At 42.8% G+C, this 25,800-nt stretch overlaps 2 protein-coding genes across 2 annotated transcripts in view; one reads left to right on the top strand and one right to left on the bottom strand.

Moving 5' to 3' along the window:
- LOC137371368 (interleukin-1 receptor type 2-like) overlaps nucleotides 1-18,531 on the top strand; it is a 39,875-nt gene extending 21,344 nt beyond the window's left edge. The window contains exons 3-6 of the mRNA XM_068033849.1: nucleotides 6,940-7,072; nucleotides 10,331-10,476; nucleotides 12,774-12,908; nucleotides 15,731-18,531. Of these exons, the coding sequence (XP_067889950.1) occupies nucleotides 6,940-7,072; nucleotides 10,331-10,476; nucleotides 12,774-12,895 (401 nt within the window). The 3' untranslated portion in view covers nucleotides 12,896-12,908; nucleotides 15,731-18,531. The remainder of the gene's footprint in view (nucleotides 1-6,939; nucleotides 7,073-10,330; nucleotides 10,477-12,773; nucleotides 12,909-15,730) is intronic.
- Nucleotides 18,532-24,860: 6,329 nt separating this feature from the next.
- Nucleotides 24,861-25,512, bottom strand: LOC137371579 (brain acid soluble protein 1 homolog). Its single transcript, XM_068034417.1, has 2 exons — nucleotides 25,344-25,512; nucleotides 24,861-25,210 (listed from the first exon to the last, which is right to left on the bottom strand). The coding sequence occupies exons 1-2, from the start codon at nucleotides 25,510-25,512 to the stop codon at nucleotides 24,861-24,863; spliced, it is 519 nt and encodes a 172-aa protein (XP_067890518.1).
- Nucleotides 25,513-25,800: the final 288 nt, after the last annotated feature.

Here is a 25,800-nt window from a genome sequence, read left to right as displayed (position 1 = left end):
TTTCAAATGTCAATCGGCAACAATGTAACTCTCGATCTTCAGTCTCTGAGTGGCTGTATCCTGGGGCAACCAGAATGCACTCTTTGAATCACAGTCTCTGAGTGGTTGTATCCCGGGTCAATGAGAATGCATTCTTTGACTCAGTCTCTGGAGCTTGTTGCCTTAAAGCAGTACTGCTGCTTTTCCAGCCTAAAGGCACACTGCATTCTTCCCGAAAAAAAGAAACTCAGGATCATAACGCTGGGAAGAAGAGAAGGTCTGTTATAAGTGATTGCCAGGCCCCTGGCTGGAACAACATTTTTGCATATTAAAAGACAGTGTTGGAAGAAAGGAGCTATTCCCTGCTCCAATACAATCCGCAAAAAGACCTGATCAGACCAGTTAGTCATATGACTACCCTGCTGGCCAACTTGGGGAGTTTTAAATTGTAGAGACAGTGTTTGAACTGGCAGAAAGCTCTTTACTCCTGGCTGGCTCGCTACAGCCTCTCGTGTCTGCTCCCATTTCTTTCTCACGGAACTCCAAAAACCGACTGAAGACACATGAACCCCAAGAGAGAAAAGTCTCTCACAGTGAACAAGGTTTCAGAAGAAATAAAAACAAGAAATGCTGGAAATACTCAACAGGTTTGGCAGCATCTGTGGAGAGAGAAGCAGAGTTAACATTCCAGGTCAGTGACCTTTCATCAAGAACTGTAACAAAAACTCTTTAGACATTGCGTCAAACTTTTCCACTTTATTTTTTTCTTTTCTTTTCTGTCTCTATCTGCATGTGTGTATCGCGTATGCATGCTAGCTTGAGCGCATCATGTAACCATAGGCGTTAATTGAATTAGAGTTTAAGTTTAGTAAATTTCAACCTTTCTTCTTTAAACCTAAGAAAACCTGTTTGTGCTAGTTTCTTTGCCTTATAATTGGGGCGGTGAACAAGGATTCACCAAGGGGGAGCTAAAAACATGATGTTTTAAAAATTAAACCCTGTTACCGTAAGACCAGAATGCTGAGAGGGACCCCTAGACCCCTTTCTCACCTGACTGTTAGAATAGCAATAGACCAGTGGAGATTTGAGATGTGCAGTTGGTGGTTGGTTGTTTTCAGGACTGTTTTGTGTCAGTACAACTAGTGGATTAAAATGGGCATTCCTACAGCAATATGACAGCTGGTAGTGCATTGCCTTCATTACCGTTCTCCTGCTTATCATCTTCCTCCTTGGCATCATCTAAACAAAAAGAAAAACTTACATTTATATTGCGCTTTTCTTGACCACCAGACACCTCAAAAGTGCTTTACAGCCAGTGAAGTACATTTTAAGTGTAGTCACTGTTGTAATGTAGTAAATGCCACAGCCAATTTGCACACAGCAAGCTCCCACAAACAACAATTTGATAATGACCAGATAATCTGCTATTGTGATGTTGATTGAGGGATAAATATTGGCCAGGACACCAGGGATACCACCCATTCTCTTTGAAATAGTGCCATGGGATTTTTTGCATCCAACCAACGAGGCAATTAGGGCCTCAATTTAATGTCTCATCCAAAAGATGGCACCTCCAACACTGCAGCAGTCCCTCAGTACTGGAGTCTCAGCCTTGATTTTTGTGCTCAACCCTGGAGTGGAATTTGAACCTGGAACCTTGCGACTCAGGCAAGCGTGCTACCAATTGAGCCATGGCCGATGCTTACATCTGAAGGGGATCTGAGCTCTGTGCCTTGTTTCTCATGCAGATCCAAACCTCACTGTTGCGCAGTGCTTTGCAAGGCGCAGCCATGCCATGACAATCTGAAAACCCTGGCTGCTGTGTACTGAAGGGCACTTCCAGATCTGTCAAGGCACCTGAAGCACATCTTCAGCATGCAAATTGATGACTTGTTCTATCACCCATCTGGTGGCCATATGACATTCATTGCAATGCTGTTGGGCTTTATTGGTCAGGTTTCTGACAGGTGTCATGAGCCAAGTTTGAAGTGGATATTCCCTTGTCTCTTGGTAGCCACCCCTTAAGTGTGCTTGTAGGTCCAAAGACATCAGAGAGCTTGGTCTGCCGCAGAATGAAAGCATCATGGCAGCTCCCTGGGAATATTGTATGCACCTGCACAAATACCTTTTTGTGGTTGTGCACCAGCTGCACATTGGAGTGGAAGCCTCACAGTTAACGAATGCTCCTTGTTGATCTGGGGGTACTCGAATTGCCGCTTGCATGATGATGCTCTACACCTGTAGGTAGGCACTCAGTGATGCAAACCTGAGTGCTCAATCATTCTGACTGGCATCATCACAGGCAAAGTTCACATAATTGTCAGCCCTGGCAACGAGCCATCAGTGTCATTTGTGCCAGCTGTGATTCAGTTGGTAGGACTCTTGCCACAAGGTTCTGGGTTCAAGTCCCACTCCAGGGTTTGAGCACAAAAGTCGAGGCTAACACTCCAGTGCAATACTGAGGGCAATGTTGCACTATCAGATATGCTGTCTTTCAGATGAGACATTAAGCTGAGGTCCTTCCTGCCCCCTCAGGTGATGTAAAAGATCCCACAGCAATACTGTAATTATGGGTGACTTTTATCTACATATAGATTGGACAAACCAAATTAGCAATAATACTGTAAAGTAGGAATTCCTGGAGTGCGTATGTGATGGTTTTTTGGACCAATATATTGAGGAACCAACTAGGGAACAGGCTATCCTAGACTGGGTATTGTGTAGTGAGAAAGGATGAGTTAACAATCTTGTGCGGGGTCCCTTGGAGAAGCGCGACCATAACATGATAGAATTCTTCATTAAAATGGAGAGTGAGAGAGTTGATTCCAAGACTATGGTCCTGGATCTAAATAAAAGAAACTACGAAGGTATGAGGCTCGAGTTGGCTATGATAAATTGGGGAACGTTACTTAAAGGGTTGACAGTGGATAGGCACTGGCTAGCATTTAAAGAGCGCATGAATGAATTACAACAATTGTTCATTCCTGTCTGGCGCAAAAATGAAACAGGAAGGATGGCTCAACCGTGGCTTACAAAATAAATTAGGGATAGTATTAAATTCAAGGAGGAGAAATATAAAATGGCCAGAACAAGCAGCAAACCTGAGGATTGGAAGCAGTTTAGAATTCAACAAAGGAGGACAAAGAGATTGATTAAGAAGGCGAGAATAGAGTATGAGAGTAAGCTTGCAGAGAACATAAAAACTGACTGTAAAAGCTTCTATAGATATGTGAAGAGAGAAAGATTAGTGAAGACAAATGTGGGTTCATTACAGTCAGAAACAGGAGAATTTATAATGGGAAACGAAGAAATGGCAGACCAATTAAATACATACTTTGGTTCTGTCTTCACAAAGGAGGACACAAATTACCTCCCAGAAATGTTGGGAACATAGGGTCCAGTGAGATGGAGGAACTGTATGAAATCAGTATTAGTAGGGAAATGGTGTTAAGGAAATTAATGGGACTGAAGGCCTATAAATCCCCAGGGCCTGATAATCTACATCCCAGAGTACTTAAGGAAGTGGCCCTAGAAATAGTAGATGCATTGCTGGTAATTTTTCAAAATTCTATGGACTCTGGAACAGTTCCAACGGATTGGAGGGTAGCTAATGTAACCCCCATATTTAAAAAAGGAGGTAGAGAGAAAATAGGGAATTATAGACCAGTTAGCCTGACCTCAGTAATGGGGAAAATGCTGGAGTCCATTAGAAAAGATGTAATCGCAAAGCACTTGGAAAACAATGACAGGATCGGACCAAGTCACCACTGATTTATGAAAGGGAAATCATGCTTGACAAATCTACTAGAATTCTTCGAGGATGTAACTAGTAGATTAGATATAGGAGAACCAGTGGGTGTGGTGTATTTGGACTTTCACAAGGTTTTTGATAAGGTCCCACATAAGAGATTAGCATGCAAAATTAAAGCGCATGGGATTGGGGGTAAGGTACTGACACGGATAGAAAACTGGTTGGCAGACAGGAACAAAGAGTAGGAATAAATGGGTCTTTTTCTGAGTGGCAGGCAGTGACTAGTGGGGTACTGCAGGGATCAGTGCTAGGACCCCAGCTATTCACAATATATATTAATGATATAAATGAGGGAATTAAATGTAATATATCCAAGTTTGCAGACGGCACAAAGCTGGGTGGGAGTGTGAGCTGTGAGGAGGATGCAGAGAAGCTCCTGTTTGATTTGGAAAGGTTGAGTGAGTTGGGCAAATACCTGGCAGATGCAGTATAATGTGGATAAATGTGAGGTTATCCACTTTGGTGGCAAAAACAGAAAGGCAGATTATTATCTGAATGGCGATAGATTGGGAAAGGGGGAGGTGCAACGAGACCTGGGTGTCCTTGTACACCAGTCACTGAAAGTAAGCATGCAGGTGCAGCCGGCAGTTAGAAGGCAAATGGTATGTAGGCCTTCATAGCGAGAGGATTCAAGTACAGGAACAAGGATGTCTTGCTGCAATTATGCAAGGCCTTGGTGAGACCACATCTGGAGTAATGTGTGCAGTTTTGGTCTCCTTATCTGAGGAAGGATGTTCTTGCTATGTAGGGAGTGCAGCGAAGGTTCACCAGACTGATTCCTGGGATGGCAGGACTGACGTATGAAGAGAGATTGGGTCGATTAGGCTTGTATTCGCTAGAGTTTAGGAGAATGAGGGGGGATCTCATGGAAACCTGCAAAACTCTAACAGGACTGGACAGACTAGATGCAGGAAGGATGTTCCCGATGGCGGAGGAGTCCAGGACCAGGGGTCACAGTCTAAGGATAAGGGGTAAGCCATTTAGGACTGAGATGAGGAGAGATTTCTTCACCCAGAGAGTGGTGAACCTGTGGAATTCTCTACCACAGAAAGCAGTTGAGGCAAAATCATTAACTGTATTCAAGAAAGAGATAGATATAGTTCTTAGGGCTAAAGGGATCAAGGGATATGGGAACAAAGTGGGAACAGGGTACTGAGTTTGGATGATCAGCCATAATCATATTGAATGGTGGTGCAGGCTCAAAGGGCTGCATGGCCTACTCCTGCTCCTATTTTTCTATGTTTCTAAGAAGAGCAGAGGTGTCCTGGCTGATATTTATCCCTCAATCAACATCACAGATTTTCTGATCATTATCACATAGCTGTTTGAAAGAGCTTCCTGTGTGCAAATTGCCTGCTGTGTTTTCCGACATTATAACAGTGACTACACTTCAAAAAGTACTTCATTGGCTGTAAAGGGCTTTGAGAAGTCCAGTAGTCGTGAAAAGCGCTATACAAATGCAAGTCATCGTCATCTTCAGTCACTTGTCTTATGCATTTGTAGGCACCGACTGAGAGATCCTGGATATGTCTCCCGCAGAAACCTGGAAGGATTCTGGAGGCTAATATGATGAGTGTGGTGGTGACTTTGATGGTCACTGGTAACGTGTGGCCACCAGGTCCAGCAGAAAAAGGGTCTTATCCGAGGAGGCTGCAGATGTCTGCCACCACCAGACATGACAACCTGAGCCTCCTGAAGCACTGCTGTTCTGATATGTCAAGGAAACTCGACTTCTGCCTGTATGCTTTGTGTCATGGCTTGTGCCTCCTGTGAGTTACCTGCCTCTCCACTTCTCCCCTCTCTGCTCTGCAAGTATAGGTCACTCAAGAGTAGGCTGCTTCTGGTCATATTGGTCCTCGTCCAAGGTCCAATCCAAGTCAGGCAAAGTGCCAACCTTCCTGATGTAATGCAAAAATGCTTCAAACTGGATAAAGGACTATGAGCAAACCCTGTCACACTAGCAGATGATAAAGCATCTGTGAGTACTGAGTATTTATTGTATTCTAAGAGGTTGATTGAACCTCTCAATTATCACTCTCCTCACCTTGCCTTTACTCGTGAGTTTCAGGAAACCCAGGTAATCTATTCGTGCACTGCTAAACTTAAAAGTGTGTTGAAATATCACTCCAGTTGAGCAATTTGCATCTCAAGGAGGTTGCATGCAAGCAGTCCAACATGTTCTCGTTAAAGCTGGATGTCAGTGGGTTGGAGGCAGGTTTAATCCCCCACCTATACACAAACTTCTGTTTCTTCTATGTAAAATTCCCTCCACTATCTTTTCGAAGTTTCACAACTTTGAAAGGTGCCCTTGGATCAGAGGTTAGGATTGTCAATTACCCTCTAACTGTTGTATCTGCCAATGGAGATCAGATGAAGTGACCACAATAGTCCCTGGTTCTCTTGAAAGAAAAATACCAAAATATCAGATCAGTGTGGACAAATTTATTTACAGTTTGAACAATAGTCATTTCAAACAATGAAAATAGAATCCATCCACAAAGGACTAAAATACCCCTTCCAGGTGTTTTTCTTACACCGTTTGCTACGTGGACTTAGGATGAAATAGTTTTTTGATAATTTTTCTGGTGCAAATTGTACTTTGATATACATTCCCAGTACAGCTAGAGTTTGGATCTCCAACAAGAACTAAATTAGAGCAACTTGAGCTTATGTTGTGAGAGTTATTTAATATTATGAACAATTTTTGAAGTCAACAATTAAACTGTATGTACAGTAAACCCCACAACTTGTCAGATGTTAATGTTTGAGTATTACCATTTTCCTCCAAACATGCCCGATAATGGTTCAACAATCAGAAAAATTTGCTCATTTCATTGTACCCATAGGTCACGTGCTAGTTATCACTACCACAAAAATGTATCCTTAAGGATAAAGTTGTCTGAAGCCATTTTGAAATCTCTTTGTTCTCTGCTCTTTTAAAATTAAATAATATAATGTAAGTTCCAATGTTTTGTCAGAAAAGTAGTGCATTGCATGGGAAGTTTAATTAGAGGAAAAGGTGTAGAACTACTAGGGTAAAAACAAATGTTTTTAAATAATAACTTTGGTGTACTGAAACTTGAGCTGTTAATTATTCCAATTTTTGTTCTTCTCCAGTTGTCTCTGAAATGTGCGTTTTTTTCTTACAGGTTCAAAACTCGAGATAACTTGCAGCGTGTTGGCTGAACTTCATCCAACAGTTGAAATATTGGTGTACTGGCTAGCCAATCACAGTTATATTGAAGACTATAGCAACAGTGCTAGAGTTACGGAAGTTCGAACGTATGTATTCTTCAACCTATTAAGACTTCCAAAAAAACAATAGTTTTTATTCCACTGAAGCTTCTGGGAATGTAAGATATTTTTGCTGTTTGTGGGTCTTGTCATCATTTTGAACAGGAGACATACTGTTTCAGCAATGACTGTACTGTGACGCAAGTTCGAGATATATTCATCTATCGTTGGCAGCCATGTGAAACTCATAAGAATGTAGTCCTATGTATATTGCTGAATTGTTGAGTGGAAAGTAACTACTGCATTAGGCTCAGTGTAAGGTACCTGAGTAATTGTGAGCGTGCCTGTAGTCATTGGTTCTATTATTTACAATTTTTGGATCTAACACAATGTGAGAGGATTATAATTGTAATCTGACTTCTCACAGTTATCATACATATACAATGATGCAGACAAAATTCATGACATAGTCATTTCAAAAAATCTACAGCTGTCTTAAATTGAGAAACTAGGTGAAAGACCAATAGCACAGGGATAGGCACTGACATGTTGCACCCATGGACGTTTGACAAAATTATTGACTCAGCCACGGACATGGGGGCAATTAAGCTGTATATAAAGTGTATAGCAAATCTAATGCCATCAAAACACAGTCTGATTCAAAACACATTTCTCCCCATAAATAAAGTAGCTAAAAGTACAAACATCAATGGAGAGCAGCACAACTGTATTAGCTAGCAAGCAAAATAGTATGCAATGCCAATGCGAATTACTTTTGTTGATAGAGATGAATAGAGCTAGCTACATCATGTCACGGGCTGGTAGATGGACCTTATCAGATGACCTCTTGATTCACACTGTGTCAGGAGTGCAAATTCATCCAATAAACCATGAAACTCAAGGAGAGGATTGTTATTGTGGTTACTGAGGTGAGGCAGTAGAAAAATCAGAACTAGGAAAACAGACAATTTCTCTCACTGCTGTTATCACAAGACAATTTAACTCGTGATGGTCTCTGTTTATGCAACATCTCCACCTGCTTGTAATATGTATCTGAAGACAGGGCAGCCAACATAAGGGCAGTGATATCTAAATCAGGAGAATTTTATAGGGTGAAGCAAATAGCACTTCAGAAGAGTCATGTAAAACAGAAAAGCAAAGTGGGACAGAAAGATTAATGGTAGATCACCAAGACTAGTTAATTCATCCTGACAGGCTATAAAACCAGGTCCTGAATTCTAAAATACAGAAACAACAGCATCTCTCATGGACGAAATGTAATTTACTCACCAAAGCTAGTGACAAAATTATATAAACACAATTACAAATAAAGAACGCTCTTCAGTTCCTCCAATGAAGCGATTCTCTTAAATTCACATGTCTATATCTCAGTCTATCACTGTCGATTCCGATTCAGCTCTGACAAGATAATTATTAACAAAATGTTTTTTGGCAAAACATTGAGCATTTGTTACTGCTTGTATTATTTACTTACAAAATGTTTAGTCATCATCGGTAAGATTGTACTCCAGCCGAACCAATTTATGCCCAAGCCAAATCTATTACCTGTTAGCAAAGGTTCACTTTTAATGCAATGTAATTATTTGATACAGACAACTTTCAAATGACATTGTACACTCAGGTTATCTGCCCTCAAACTGGATAGTAAATGATGCACATTGCAGTTACTGATCTTTGACATACTTGTAAAACATGTCCTTTAATCCAATTCGCAGCAAAAAAAAACAGTTTGACTGTTTCTAACATGGTCATTGAAACAATTTTTTACTATGTCTTCCCTGATAGTTTTAAAAACTGCAAATGCAACATAGATGTTAAGGAATCGTAGACAGCTCATCATAGATTAAGGTTTATTAAAGCTATCCATTACATTGTATTTATTAACTATTGTATATGGTTCATCAGTATCCTGTTTTTGAAAATATCACTCAGCCCCATTTCATCACACTGCTGTATGCATGAGGAACTTACAGTGTTGACTTCTGGCAATTCCTTGGATTTTCTTGTCTGTTTTCCCCTCAATACAAGTTCTGGAACAATGTGATTCCAAGTGGATAGCAGCGGAATTGCGACATTTATATAGAAGTAAAAGTCTAGCAACTTTCAACATGTCACTGAGTTTGTGTCCCAGGTGAAAGTAATGCATGCCAGAGCACAGAAATTGAGACATTCCCTAAGTGACTTGCCATTTTAAAATGAGTTTACATAACACAAGCCTTTAAACTTGTGTTTTAAAATATCCTAGCAGCTAGGGGTGTCCAACCTTTTCGCGTTGGGGCCACTTCACAATTTTTGTCTTACATAGGGGGCCAGTGAGACAATTTTGGAAAGATAAAGGTGTTAAAAATATATCTTACTATTAATCAAAACAAAGACAAATGTGCATTTTTGTCAAGAAATGTTAAATGAGAAGATTGATTTATTGTAAGAAATGCTGGAATCACTCAGCAGGTCTGGCAGCATCTGTGAAAAAAGAAGCAGAGTTAACGTTTCGGGTCAGTGACCCTTCATCGGAACTGACATTTGTCAGTTCCGATGAAGGGTCACTGACCCGAAACATTAACTCTGCTTCTCTTTTCACAGATGCTGCCAGACCTGCTGAGTGATTCCAGCATTTCTTGTTTTTATTTCAGATTTCCAGCATCCGCAGTATTTTGCTTTTAGATTAATTTATTGACTTGCTTTCTCTTCACTATGTTGGACACTGATTTATTGAGATAACTGGCATTTGTTTGCTTACACAAGTTGTCAGTGTTTGCCTGCACACTTGTAGTGATGCGGAGTATTCCGGATAGATGTCCATCTTAGAACAACCTAGAAGTTCAACTTTAGATTGTGCCTAATCTCTCTGGAAGCAGGTAAGATTGATGTGGCCCGATGGGGAAACAGTATGTCCTCTATATTGGGCTAACAAAAATTCTACCAATAGTTTTCAAAGTAGCTTTGTTTGGAGATTCAGTGACATCATGATGGCGTTCTATTAATGTCACATACTCAGGACATTGCTTAGAATCATGATTCTTCATAAAATATTGGTGGATAACCCTGTTGTAGGTAATGATCTTGATTCCGTTTTATGGCAGGTTAAGTAGTCAGATCAGTGAGCAATCAATTTTCTGATTACATAGACAAGTATGTCAACTCTCAGAAGTTGTTGGAAATTATACAATTCAAAATGATTGCTAAGTTAAATCCTCAAAATGTGAATACATTCTTATGATGTCTAAAAGTTTTGAGCGCTTTAGTGTTGAATCCTTTCTTACCTGTGTTCCTTTGAATTACTAGTGAAAGAAGAGAAAAAGAAAAATCTTATATTGAAGTTGACCTGAGCTTTACAGAAGTTAAAATAAAAGATTTTGAAATAAAATTTGTGTGTGTTGTCTTAAGTGAAGAAATTGATCAAGAAAGATTTGTTTTCATCAAGCCAGCAGGTAGGTTCTTCCTAATTTAGGATAAAATGAATGGTAATGTCAATTATTCCATGATTTATTTTTCAGCCAAAACAGAAAAAGAGGTCTGACTCTATAAAGTTTCTGTAATTAATCACAGTTATACTGAAAAATAAATAAAAGGCAATTTATTCATTTAGCTACTGCAGCATTCAGAGGATTTGACTTCTTAATATGAATTTTCATATGAATGCCATTACTCTCAACAGGCTTGCTTTCGCTGTTACTTTGCAGAATCAACATACAGTTGCAGATTGCTGTATGTGAGAGTGTGTGCAGAACTGGGAAGTATAGTTTTGGTCTTGACAAGTACACATCTTCTCAAGTGACCAAAATATGAGACTGAAGGAGGTTCTGGAAAGTTTCATAGCTACAAATAATCAATCATTGTTACAAAATTTCTTTTGCACGGTAATCCTACACAATTGTTGGATTGCAATATCTGCTTCTAAGACTTAATTGTGCTTGAGGCTATTTTCTAAAACAAGGACTGGCTCTAATATTTCATAATTAAAAGTTAGCTAGAAACTGAAGTTGCCAACAATTAAATCTTCAGTCCGTGATAATATAGCCTGACGGGAAGAGATATTGAAATCATCAAAAATCTCTAAAAAGCTAAATACTTTACATAATACTCTAATAATGGAAATAGGTTGTTTGAAGGTTTTCTTTGAGTTGGTGGATCCTGCTGCAGTGGTAATCCCTGTGAAGTCAAAAGATGCACAGTCTTTTTGGCCTCTGAGCAATATATTTGTTTCATTCTAATGCCCAAGAGTGTTTGTTTGTGTTTTCAGTCACCTCCAGCATTTCCTCCAAATCCAACTGTTTCACAGCTTTTGAGATCGTGCTATTTATCATACTTTTAAGAGGTCTTCCCATTTCGCTTATAGTTTCGTGGTATCTCCTAATAGAAATTATCTAAAGTCCATTAATGATGGAATTCAGTCACTAACTTGTATCCCATTTATATTTTAGAATTGTTTTCAATTCAGATTGTTCTGCCATATGTATTGTATTCTTTGCTCTGAATTCACTCTGGTTGCGTTGTAGCTGAAATTCAAAGCATCAGTAGCAAATTGAAGCTATTGTGGTTTTGGTTTACTTCTGAAACATGATAATGATGAAGTTTCTGGTCATGTGAGGAGAGAGTCTACATAGATTAGCAATACACAAAACTGCATTACAAAGCTCAATTACCCTGATATAAAAACAGAAAATGCTGGAAATTCTCAGCAAGTCTGGTAGCATCTGTGGAGAAAGTAACAGAGTTAATGTTTCAGGTCAGTGACCTTTCATTTTCTGTTTTTATTTCAGATTTCCAGCATCTGCAGTATTTTGCTTTTGTTTCAACTGCCCCAGTATCGGTGATAAGATAGTTTGTGCTGCTGTAGAATAAGTTTCTAAAATGTTTTAAAGTCCACAATCCCAAGCACTGCATGCGCACAGAAATTTGTGAAAAATTTTAAAACCATTTACATTAGGTAAAGTGACTTCACCAGCTAGGAGGTTTTCATTTCAAACAAGTGATTGCAAAAGCATTTCACTATCAGTACAGAAGAGGAATTGAGAGCATAATCAACTTTCAAAGTGGCATGTTGCTTTCCAAGAGCTTCCGTCAGCATATTGGAAGCAATATCTTACAATAAACGAAATAAGAATTACTTTAACCAAATGTGCTTTGCTCCATAAATATAGTTAACCTCTGATGTCCTGGATATTGGAGGTGTATATCACACTGTCCTGTTGACCGTATCAGCACCACCATACACAAAAACAGCCCTAACACTGAACGCAGAGGCACCACCCATCTGAGTGCTGAAGCCTTCCTAGCCCTAGCCATTAATGAAGTTATTCCAGCAAATGGTTTTAAAATCTTTCCTAAAACAATTGCACATGTGGGGTTCAAAGCTTTTTACTTGTGGTTTTCAAGTGACTAGAGAAGATCTGTACAAGTGAGTAGTCACAAAATTATTTCAGTACATGTACAGGGATGAATCATGTTGCTGCCTGGTCTGTCCCCACGCACTCTGTCAGTAAATGGGTCAATTCAAATGTGCAGAACTACTTCCTGAAATGTTTCTGCAGTATAAAAGAGTTACAAGAGAATGAGAGACTTTGCTTCCTACAAATCAGAGATATTTTTCAAACCATCTGTTTAGCAAGAGGATTATAGGGAAGTTTTCATTTTCATATTAAAATATTATCATTGATAAAATAGATTTGCTAACAAATATTGGTTTGCTTTATCTGTAGTAACGTAGATTTTCTTTTCTTTGTAGTTTCAAATGTTGCATCAGATATTGCGGTTGCTCTTGTTCTAATCAGTATCATTCTGGTGAGCATTTGCATGTACAAGTGTGTAAAATACAAACATCCACTGAGTTATGCAATCTTAAAGTAAATGAAAAATACAGGTAAGCATAGACTCTTTCATCTAATCTAACCCATTAACGATGTTGCATTACAGTTCTAAAATGAACCAAACATGCAATATTTAAACAGTTATCAAATGCATATTTTAGTTAAGTTTTTTTTAGTTTCATATGATTACTGTACAAACTGATATTTAATTGCATTTTAAGTTTAATGGAACTAATAGCTTAAAGCTGGAAGCTCCATTCATAAATATCCATAAATTATGGATGAACAAATATTTTCTGTCATTTATATTTTGTACTCCTCTAACACCAAATACCATCATGTGGCATTGTATGGACAGGAACCAACCAACTGATACTCTGGAGCCAGATGCTAGAATGTATGCAAATGCCACACACTCGGCTAGATTCTATGAGCTCGCCACCGATCTCAGCGTCAAGCTCAAAAAATGGCGGCCCACACATCAAAGAGCCGCCGCAATCATAAGCACAGTGGCTCATTTAAATTGCCGGGGGGGGGGGGGTTTCTTCTCCCCCCACCCCCCATCACATGGAGGGGACGGGCTGTCCATCTCCGGCAATGACGTCAGCTGCCTGTGCGCAGGCGCTGATGCCATTTTTAAAGAGCAGTCAGCCCTGCCGGGATACTTAAATTTTTTATTTAAATCCCCCCCAGAAAAAACAAAGGGACCTTGGTGTGTTTGTCCATAGATCTCTGAAGGCAGAAGGGCAGGTTAATAGGGTGGTGAAAAAGGCATATGGGACACTTGCCTTTATCAATCGAGGCATAGATTACAAAAGCAGGGAGGTCATGGTGGAGTTGTATAGAACTTTGGTAAGGCCACAGCTGGAGTACTGTGTGCAATTCTGGCCGCCACATTATAGGAAGGATGTGATTGCACTGGAGGGGGTGCAGAGGCAATTCACCAGGATGTTGCCTGGGATGGAATATTTAAGCTATGAAGAGAGGTTGGATGGGCTTGGGTTGTTTTCGCTGAAGCAGAGAAGACTGAGAGGTGACCTGTTCGAGGTGTACAAGATTATGAGGGGCATGGACAGGATGGATAGGGAGCAGCTGTTCCCCTTAGTTGAAGGGTCAGTTACGAGGGGACACAAGTTTAAGGTGAGCGGCAGGAGGTTTAAGGAGGATTTGAGGAAGAACTTTTTTACCCAGAGGGTGGTGACGGTCTGGAATGCACTGCCTGGGAGGGTGGTAGAGGCAATTTGCCTCACATCCTTTAAAAAGTACCTGGATGAGCACTTGGCACGTCATAACATTCAAGGCTATGGGCCAAGTGCTGGCAAATGGGATTAGGTAGACAGTTCAGGTGTCTTTAATGCATCGGTGCAGACTCGATGGGCCGAAGGGCCTCTTCTGCACTGTATTATTCTGTGATTATATAAATAAAGTTACAATGCCCCTTTCCCACCACCCCCCCCATAACAATTACATGTACTGTTTGCCCTTCTCCCCCCCCCCCAAACACCTACCTTTAACATCTGACCTTCCACACCTCTCCCCAAAACTGCACAAAGTTTAAAGTACAACCCTTCCCACCATCCCTTATATCCATGTCGCGTATTTGACCCTGTTCCCCCACCCACCCCGGCACTGATAAACTTACCTCCACCCCCTCCCCTCCAGTGTCACGCCTCGTTTCCCTGGATGGGGATCAGAAGGTGCGGGAGTGCCGGCCGCCACAGCGGGCCCTCAAGATTGCAACTGACTATATTTAAATTTATTCATTTTATTGATTTAAATATTTAAATTGTGGTCCCGCCACCCAGCGACGGATGGTGGTGGGGTGCCACGGAGCTACACCACCACTGGGAGGATTGGGCCGGGCCCTGACGGCGTCAAGCTGTGTGGTGGGCCTCATCAGCAACCATCTTCAGGCCACCTACACCCCCCTGCCACGGATCATGACATCGAGGGCTGTTTAAAATCCAGCCCAGATTTTCCCCTCCTGTCTTGTGATGAAGCACTTTGCCTTCACTAGCTCTGTGTCTGATTCGCAATAAGACAATGGGTGTAATTTTCGACGACTTCATATGTGCAGTAGCCTGGCAAAACAGGTCACCTGCCTGAAATCAGCTGGAATAAAAATTGGGCAGATTTTATAACAAATTGGAGATCTGCTCTGCCAGGTTACCTCCCAGGCGATGAAGTTGAAAATTACTTCCTATGTTTCTGCTTTGTTTGGTTATAATTACTAAAGCAGAGTACAAATTCTGTTTCTCCACAGATGCTGCCTGAATGCTGAGTATTTTCAGCATTTTCTGTTTTTATTTCAGATTTTCAGCATCTGTTATATTTTGCTTTTGTATTGGTATTTAATTCATTGCCATTTCTCTTCCAGGAATGACCACTTTGAAGTTCTGCTTTTCTCTCTGACCAGATTTCTATTTGTCCCTTTTACCTTATTCATCTTCATTGCTTTCTGGTTCCCTTCTCATGTTTGATTAGTTATCTATCAAAGCTCACTTTCACAGCCACATCTCTTTCCTCAGCAGCTGTCTCTGGCTCTGGCTTATTCCCCATGGATTCCAACTGAAATTCCACCCTTATCAATGAATTTTGAGCTCAGAACAACATTGAGCTCCTCTTCTGTGGCCTTCACCTCTCTGCCCACTTCTTTGGCTGGGAGTCTTCCCCTTGCACAGTGCACATTTTCTCCCATCTTCAGAATTCTTATTTCACCTGGAACCCTACCCGAGCCTGTTACTCAAAAAAGACTTGACAAAAGATCATGAATCTGAAATCTTAACTGTTTCTCTCTGCAGATATTCTGCCTGACTTGACTATTTCCAGCATTTCCTGTTTTTAGTACAGTTAAATTGTTTATTTTGTGTTTCAGGTATTACAAATGACAGCACTTATGTCTTTAGTAACCAAATGTACAAAGTTCTGAAGATTAATTTGCTTCTGAAGTTTTGTCTCTCATTTTGGGACGACAGTTTGAATATACCATTGAGAACTACAAGCTGCTTGAAGTAGATTATATACCAGAATATCTCTCTTTGAAGATTGAAATATGACTTTCGTCAGATACCAATGCTACCTTGACATTCTTGTTGAAACATTTCCTGCTTCAGGACTGTGCAGCTAGCAAAACTTGAACTCAGTGGATTGCTTTGATCTAAACTCAGATAAGCTCCTCAAAACCAGTGTTAGGACCTGCCAAGAAAATATGACTGGGGATTTTCTGCTACTATGCTTACTGGCTTGCAGTTTTCTGCCCATTCAATTCATTGGGTAATATATTATAGGCTGGCAATTCAGAAACAGAAAGCTGAGCAATATAATGATGGCCACTGCACATGCTGTATTGTAGGGAATTTGGGAGTGTTGATTTGAGACTATGCTGTGAGGATGTATTATTCTGTTTTCACAAATAATTTTACATTTTATGTTGCTATCTCACAGTAGCTAAAAGAGAGATTACGCTTGTGAAAATATTGACAACTGCATGGAATACTCCACAAATATCACTTGAATAAGACCATAGCATCAAACACAAAACTTAACACAAATATTGCTACATTATATTGCTCATTAAAACATGTACATTTTAATAGTAATTAGTTTAAATCAATTTTGCATTCATGTTACATGTTTTGCCCAAATAATTGTCATGCTTTAATATATTAAATTTCTTAAAGCACTATGTATATTTGGTACAGCTTCAGGCATCTTCACTAATTGCCAAGTAATATTTTTTAGTGCCTAGCTATTTTTATTGTATGATTGACTTCATTCATCCTGGCTCATTGGTGGCACTCATCTCTGAGCTAGATGGTTGTAGGTGTAGGTTTAAGCCCCTCTCCAGGATGTGAGCACATAAATCTAGGCTGGCATTTCATTGCAATACTGAGGGAGTGCTGAATATGAGAATACAAAAAAGATAGATAGAGAAGGACCAGCTGGTTCATTAACTCTGTCCCACTCAGCCACGTTGCAACTAAGCAACACAACCCCAGCATTCCCTTTCCCCATCAGCCATGTAATCTCCTGGGAGAGGGAAAACACAGATGAAGAAAACCCTAGTCCAGTTCAGGAAAATGTCCTCTCCGACCCATAAAGGTAATCAATAATGAGCTCCAGGAGATAAAAATGACCATGAGTTAAATTACCCAACCTCCCTCCTACCTTCTGTATGCAACAGTATCTGCTGTCTTCATGAATTTGTCCAACTCCTTTATGAATGTTTGCAGTAAGTCTATACCCACTGCAGGTAGCAACCTAACCTAAAGTTGATAATTTTCTGAATAAGAGAAAAGCCTCCTGATAACGAGCCCAATTCTTTGCTTACATAGCTTGTATGCATGCGCCATTGTTCTCCCTAATTTATCTAATTCACATGATCTGTCCACATGTGAACAGTCTAGTTCCTTCATCATTTTAAACATTTCAATCAAATCTACCCGAAATCTATGATTTTCTACAGTAAAAAGATCCAGCTCCCTAAGCCTAGTGTAATAGCTAAGGGTTTTTAAATTAGGTATTAATCTAGTGGTCCTCCTCTGAACCCTTTCTGGGGCCTCAATATCTCCCATTCATGAGGGGACCATAACTGGACACCGTATTCACGGGCTGAACTAAAGTCATTACAATCAATAACAACCTTCTATCTGTGAGAATGCAACCAATTCCTTATCCAACCTAGAATCTGGCCTCCAAACCCACAGAACCTCATCATGTGTCGAACCCACTGTGAGGCACCTTATCAAGATTTTTTAGTCCAAAACTATCGTGATTACTGTGCTACCTTCATCCAACAACCTGATTTTTTTTCCCCAAAAATATACTTTATTCCTAAAATTTGTGAAAATACATTATAGAACAATTCAAATTGGACATTTCATCAAGAGCAATAAAGATCAGTTTCTTTCAATACAGTATATGAGGTGCCTTTCTACCCTTGCCATTCCAGGTTATATTTACAATATACATGTGCATTACATACTACCATGATCCTGTTTTTTTCTCTCCGGGAAATATGTGGTGTGTCTTTAAGACAGCAAAGGAGCCGTACTGCTTTAAGAACCAGCAAGCCTCAGGAGTTAGAGAGAGTGCATTTTGGTTGCCGTTAGATACAAGCATACGGAAAGGGAACCAATCAGCTGCAAAGAATGGATCCTAGTTACCCGCAACAGCCATTCAGGGACCAAGGACCGGATATACAATGCTTCAGCTTCTTTTGAACTGGTTTTTTAGTTGAAAACAGACTGTTCCAGCTGGGGAAACAGAGACACAGCTGTGTGTTAGCACCTGAAAGGAGAAACAGACCATTTAAACTGGAGGAAGAGAATTTAGTCTGTTTATTTATTATCTGTCAAAATTCTAAAAAATAATGTCAAGCCAAAACAGAGGTCTCTGATAATTTAAACTGAGGGAAGGGAAGTTAGATGTTGACAATCTTTTATTCCTCAAAAATTCTAAAGCCAAACTGATTGATTTTAAAAATGTTTGCAATTGTTGAAATTAATCGCTGGAGAAGGAAAGCATCACTAGCTACTGGAATTAGACTACGGACTGTTCTACTGTTGAAGAACCTTTTTTACCCTATCGGACAGCTGTGAGGATTTCAAGCAACATTGGACTGTAAATTTGCAAGGACCCTAATTTTTTTCTATTTTAAATGTTATTTATGTCTTAGTAGTGTTTAAGAATTTAGTTTTTCTAATTAAACAATTAATTTGTTGATTTGAAGACACCTGGTTTGATTAGCCTCATTCGGGGGTTAATAGATGGTACAATTTGGCTGGGTCTTTCTTTAATTTGGAAAGTTTAAATGATATGTTAGGCGATCTGCGGAGGGATTGGGTTGAATTAACAGTACGTTTCTCCCACTACAATCAGAATTGTATATTTTGATTGGGGGCTTTGACTGGAGCGGTCAGTCATAACAATACCAAAAACATTCTCTGGTGCGTACAGTCCGGGGGTTTTACACAGTTTCTAGCCCTTCAGTATACTATTGGCAGGAGGGCGTTACACAGGAGCCTTTACCAATTGAGCCTTTGCGGCAGTTGCCCCAACCCTTAGTGCATTCCTCAGCACATAGTCCTGGACCTTCGATTGTGCCAGTCTGCAACACTCGGTCATGGACAATTCTCTGCACTGGAGGACCAGAAGGTTTCAGGCAGACCAGAGTGTCTTTCATTGAATTGATGGTCCTCCAGCAGCAGCTGATGTTTATCCTGGTGTGTGTCCCTGGAGCAACCTGTAGAGCACTGAGACCTGAGTTACAGAGCTGCTCGGAATGAACCTCAATGAAAACCACTGCATCCCTTTTCAGACCAGCCTTGCAAAGGCACATTCCAGAAAAAGGTGGGCGACAGTCTCTTGCCCACCGTACCTGTCTCGAGGGCAGCATGCAGTGACACTGCAGACATGCAGGAAGGATCTGAGGGGAGGGCCCTTCTCACCAAGGCATTCTGACAATTGAGATTGACAGTCTGCTTGGGGAACTATCTGTTATGGCCAAGTGAGGAGGGGGTGGTCACAGTCGTCCCTCTTGCCCTTCCTCTTATTTGACCACAGTAGGGTTTTTTTTTTAAACAGTGGTTGTGCTTGCCACCTCTGAATTTTTTACCTTTTACCTTTACTGTGATTGTGAAAGAACCAATCAGATAGGTTTTCTTGAGTTTAAACAAAAAAGGTAAATTTATTATACTTAATAATCTAATCCCAATTTAAAAATAATAAAAAATACTCTACACATCCATGTGCACATTCACATGAAAATCTCACACATGCAAATAGATTACAAAGGGAAAGTCAGTTTTTTGGTTAGATTGAAGTCCAGAATAAATAAAAGTTAAATACACCGTCGGTGAGGTTGGATGATTCGGTGGTCTTCTGGATGAAGTTGTATTCTTGAAGTCCTTAGCTGGTCAAAGTGCACTTTGTGGCTGCCCTGCTTTGCTCAGGGTTTTCTTGAAGGCAGACTCGCAGGTGGTTCTCTAATCCTGGTCTCTGGCTGTAGCAGTCTGTAGGCTTGGAGGGTCCACAGTTGCAGACAGTTTTCAAACTTGATGTTTTCTGGAGAGAGAGAAAGCGAGAAAGAAAGGGAGGCACACAGCCCTATCTGCTGCTGCAGTCTCAGTTACTGCTTGTCTTTGTCCAAGGCAAAAATCAGCTTCCTCCAGGATGGGCAGATGGTCACATAGCTGCTTCAGGTTTTCTGGAACCTTCTAATGAAATTCAAGATGAGGAATTTTCTCCACAAGCCCCAGGATTCCAATTTACACTTGGAGGGGATTTGCTTTTCCAAAGTCAAGGTGTTAGGATTGACTTGGCTGCTGTGCTAATGGAGCAATTTTAGGTAATTCAATCACTTAGAGTAAGCCACTATTCTGGGTTCATGTTGCTGAAACCTTTGGCTTCGAGTAGACCTTTTGAATATGAAAAGGTGTTTCAGATGCAAATTGAGGTGGCTATCTTGGTTGCCTGTTTTTTAAAAGGTTAGCTGCAGGGGTTTTCCCATTAAAACTTTAATGTAAGTTCTTCATCGATGAATTAAAAATTCCTCATTTGGCTTATAGGGTTTTCAAGACACTACCTGACAGGATCCACCATCTCCTGTTCCAGCAGGGCCTTGACAATTGTTATGTGTGGGTCACTGCTTGATGGGCTTGTAGTCAAAGGTGTTTTTCTGCACAAACGTTTCCATGAGGGACAGCAGGTAGGGCACGGACCAACTGAATGGAGCACTCTGCGACAATGTGGCCAGAGCAATCCTTTGCAACACCGAGGACAGATAGAACCTCGGTACCTACTGATACTTGGGCCAGAATTTTATGCTCCCCGCGGGAACGGGCTGGAGGTGGGAGGGGGATACGTAAAAATGAGTGGGAGGCGGGTGGTGCTGTCCCCATCACCTTCCCACCCCTGCTGCAATTTTATGATCAGCAGAGAAGGTGACAAACAACCTGCCTGCCCCAGGCTAATTAAGGCCCTTAAATGGCCAATTAACTGCCTCTTTAGGGGCTCCTCCCACCGCCGCTGGCTTTTTACCAGCGGTGGGTGGGCCCTCTGCCACGTGTCAAGACCACCAGATAAACCCTGGCAGCCATCCTTCAGGCTCGGAGTGGGGTGGACCTCCTGATCAGGCACCCTGTGCCCCATGGAGGGCACCCCACAGCACAAACTGCCCACGCTGGAGCACTTGCCCCAACGCCACCACCCCCCCCCCCCCCCCACTCCACCCCAAACACCTCTCGACCAAAGTTTTTCCCTTCCTGCTCCCTGTGGCACTGATGAAGGGCTGAAATCCTGCCCGAGGCCAATTAAGGGCCTGAGCCACATAAAACCACGGCATGGCTTCCAGGCCCCGACTATCTGATTAATGGAAGTGGCCTCTGCCCTGACGTAAAATTCTGGCCGTGGTGTTTGCACCTTCACGTAGGTCTGACCTGTCGGTAAATGGAACAAAGGATCGGTTGGCCCAGTTCCCAAAGAACATGGCCTCACTCTTACCACAATTTACTTAGCCTCCCGAGGCCAGTTCAAACTGGTCGCAGATGCTCTACAGTCTGTGAACTGACAGTGAATCCAAGCAGAAGACAGCAATGTCATCCATGTACAGGGAGGCTTTGACCTGAATGTCTCTGCTGCATGGGATTGTCACCCCTCTTGTGCTCACATCCTTCCTAATTTTCTTCTTCTTTGGCCTCGTTGTCTTGAGAGACAATGGGTAAGCGCCTGGAGGTGGTCAGTAGTTTGTGAAGCAGTGCCTGGAGTGGCGATAAAGGCCAATTCTAGAGTGACAGACTCTTCCACAGGTGCTGCAGATAAAATTGGTTGTCGAGGTTGTTACACAGTTGGCTCTCCCATTGCGCTTCTGTCTTTTTTCCTGCCAACTGCTAAATCTCTTCGACTTGCCACACTTTAGCCCCGCCTTTATGGCTGCCCGCCAGCTCTGGCGATCACTGGCAACTGACTCCCATGACTTGTGATCAGTGTCACAGGACTTCATGTCGCATTTGCAGATGTCTTTAAAGCGGAGACATGGACGGCTGGTGGGTCTGATACCAGTGATGAGCTCGCTGTACAATGTGTCCTTGGGGATTTTGCCATCTTACATGCGGCTCACATGGCCAAGCCATCTCAAGCGCCGCTGGCTCAGTAGGCTGTATATGCTGGGGATGTTGGCCGCCTCGAGGACTTCTGTGTTGGAGATATAGTCCTGCCACCTGATGCCAAGGATTCTCCGGAGGCAGCGAAGATGGAATGAATTGAGACGTCCCTCTTGGCTGACATATGTTGTCCAGGCCTCGCTGCCGTAGAGCAAGGTACTGAGGACACAGGCTTGATACACTCGGACTTTTGTGTTCCGTGTTAGTGCGCCATTTTCCCACACTCTCTAGGCCACTCTGGACATAGCAATGGAAGCCTTTCCCATGCACTTGTTGATTTCTGCATCGAGAGACAGGTTATTGGTGATAGTTGAGCCTAGGTAGGTGAACTCTTGAACCACTTCCAGAGCGTGGTCGCCGATATTGATGGATGGAGCATTTCTGACATCCTGTCCCATGATGTTCGTTTTCTTGAGGCTGTTGGTTAGGCCAAATTCATTGCAGGCAGCTGCAATCCTGTCGATGAGTCTCTGCAGGCACTCTTCTGTGTGGGATGTTAATGCAGCATTGTCAGCTAAGAGGAGTTCCCTGATGAGGACTTTCGGTACTTTGGTCTTCGCTGTTAGATGGGCATGGTTGAATAACCTGCCATTTGATCTTGTGTGGAGGAAAATTCCTTCTTCTGAAGACTTGAACGCATGTGAGAGCAGCAGTGAGAAGAAGATCCCAAACAGTATAGGTGCAAGCACACAGCCCTGTTTCACGCCACTCAGGATAGGAAAGGGATCTGATGAGGCGCCGTTATGCTGAATTGTGCCTTTCATATTGTCATGGAATGAGGTGATGGTACTTAGTACCTTTGGTGGACATCCGATCTTTGCTCGTAGTCTGAAGAGACCACGTCTGCTGACAAGGTCAAAGGCTTTGATGAGACCTATGAAAGCAACGGAGAGGGGCATCTGTTATTCGCGGCATTTCTCCTGTAGCTGGCAAAGGGAGAACAGCGTGTCAATGGTGGATCTCTCTGCTCGAAAGCCACACTGTGCCTCAGGTTAGACATGCTCAGCCAGTTTCGGAGCCTGTTTAAAGCCACTCGAGCAAAGACTTTCCCCACTATGCTGAGCAGGGAGATTCCACGGTAGTTGTTGCAGTCACCGCGGTCACCCTTGTTCTTATAGAGGGTGATGATATTGGCATTGCGCATGTCCTGTGGTACTGCTCCCTCATCCCAGCACAGGCAAAGCAGTTCGTAGCGTGCTGAAACTATAGCAGGCTTGGCACTCTTTGATTATTTCAGGGGTATTGCCGTCCTTCCCAGGGGCTTTTCCACTGGTTAGAGAATCAATGGCATCACTGAGTTCTGATTTTGTTGGCTGTTCGTCCAGCTCCTTCATGACTGGCAGAGACTGGGCTGCATTGAGGGCGGTCTCAGTGACAACATTTTCCCTGGAGTACAGTTCTAGGTAGTGTTCCACCCAGCGGTCCATTTGCTTGTGTTGGTCAGTGATTGTGTCCTCTGATTTAGACTTGAGGGGGGGGCGATCTTCCTGATGGTTGGCCCAAAAGATCTCTTAATGCCATCATACATTCCTCTGATGTTTCCGGTGTCGGAGGCCAACTGAATATGACTGCATAGGTGTTGCCAGTAGTCTTTTGTGCAGCACCTGGCTGTTCTGTGTGCAGCGCTTCTGGCTGCTTTAAGTGCTATGGATGTTAACTTGCTGGGGCCTTTCTTGTAGTTCAACAGTGCAATGCGCTTAGTGGCTAGGACAGGTTCCAGCTCTTCAAAGTGAGATTAATGGATTCAGCAAAAGTCTTGATACAGCAAATGAACAAGAGAATGGACAGCCCTGTCTGACTCCAGATTGCGTTGGAAAACGTTCCCATTCACATCCATTGATTGAGACTGCGCTACTGACATTTGTGTAGAGCAGTTGGATCCAATTGCAGATTCCCTCCAAACTGCATTTTGGAGAGCATGTCCATCATGTATGTGTGCAATATCCTGTCAAAGGCCTTCTCCTGGTCCAAGCTGATAAGGCAGGTCTCCACCCCCCTGCCCCCTACATAGGTGATCGTATTTCTGAGTAGTGCAAGGCTATCCGAGATCATCCTGTCGGGTACAGTACAGGTCTGATCGGGGTGAATCACTGACTCCAGAGCAGACTTGACCCGATTGGCGAGGACCTTGCACAGAATTTTGTAGTCCACGTTAAGCAGTGAAATGGTCCGCCAATTTCTGATTTCCTCCCTTTTCCCCTTCCACTTGTAGATGAGGCTGATGGTGCCTTTCCTCATGAATTCTGACAGGCTACCAGCCAGAAGCATATTCTCATGCACTACAGCAGGCCTGGGCCGATCTAATCCCAAAGAACTGGGAGGCTATGCTGTCTGTGGGCTTCACATCATACAGCCCAGCATAAAAGGATTTGCTGATCCTTGGTATATCAGACTGCAATGACATTATTGAGCTGTCCTCATCTTCATTTCCCCCTGACCAGATTGATGGCCTGAGGGACAACCATCACAACCATTGCCTGTAGGTTCGGAGGTGCGGTGTTCCGCACTCCTGCAGAAACAGCAGGTCAGATTTGACCTTGGCAAGGTATCCCAAGGTCGAAACACTACGCACATTAATGGAGGCAAACTTTAAAATCCATTAAAACTGTGTGTTGCTTACCACTGTAGGTGTCTGTACTAGTCCCAGTCCTTGGGTATGTTCCTACATACCCGTAGTGTTCACAAACTGTTGCACTGTTGTTGTGCTCAGAAAACTGTCCTGGTCATTCGTGACAGATATGTCATGACATTGGGGGGGGGGGGGCTGTGGGGGTGAGTGGGGGTGCTGTGTAAGCAGTGAGGTTATAACCGTCCTCTGCTGGCGGTGTCTTTCCCCTCTGTTCCTCATGTCGTTGCTGCTCCCGGCTTCGCGAGCTTGAGTGCACTGGGCTCATCACTACTCCCGGCTTCCCGGAGCTGGGGTGCACTGGGCGCTTCACTACTCCTGGCTTCCCGGAGCTGGGGTGCGCTGGGTGCCTCATTACTCCTGGCTTCCCGGAGCTGGGGTGTGCTGGGCGCTTCACTATTCCTGGCTTCCCAGGGCTGGGGTGTGCTGGCTGTCTCGCTGCTCTCAGCACTTTGGGGCTGGGGTGCACAGGGCCCCTCACAGTCTGCAGTATTTCGGAGCTGGGGACCGTTTCTGCCAGCTCCTTTGCATTCTGCCACTTTTGCTGGTGTCGTCTTTCGTGCCCTTCCTCATCCAATGAGGAACAGCTGTGTAGTCCATTTCAGACATTAGCCTTCTCTTGGCACTGGCTTGGGTGGTGCCCTGTTCCCTTTTTTGGGCTGCCTTCTTTGTGGTTTTCCTCTTAACCACTTGCCCCACACCTGGTTGTCCCTCTGCTGGCTCCTCTTGCATTGATTCTGTCTGCTGAGGAGGAGTCTCAGGGCACAGTGTTGGTGTTTGGCAGCTTGCTGCAGCTCCCTCTTCCTCCTCCTCCTTTGTAGGATTTTTCGCACGAGGGGGTTTGGTGGGGGGAGGGTTTCTGATCTTCATGACAGCAGCACATTCACTGTTCTCTCCTCATGACCCTCCTTGATTCTCACCACCTGTATGTAACTGAGGCAGCTTTTTGGGCAAGTGGCTTGTGCCACTACACAGGTTGCAGCACTTAGTCTGCTTGCAGTCCTTCGTCCGATGGCCTTCCTGCTTGCAGTTCTTGCGGAGCGCTAGGCTGCAGTTGACAGCCACATGCCCAGATTTGCCACAGGTATGAGAAACTCTGGCTGCTCCGTGTAGACCAAGTAGCCCCAACTTCCCCCGATAGTGAAGCTGAAGGGAAGG

The sequence above is a fragment of the Heterodontus francisci genome, chromosome 6, assembly GCF_036365525.1.
Source record: "Heterodontus francisci isolate sHetFra1 chromosome 6, sHetFra1.hap1, whole genome shotgun sequence".
NCBI classification, from domain to species: domain Eukaryota; kingdom Metazoa; phylum Chordata; class Chondrichthyes; order Heterodontiformes; family Heterodontidae; genus Heterodontus; species Heterodontus francisci.
The sequence above is the reverse complement of the archived record's forward strand: the minus strand, read 5'-3'. Positions and strand labels throughout refer to the sequence as shown.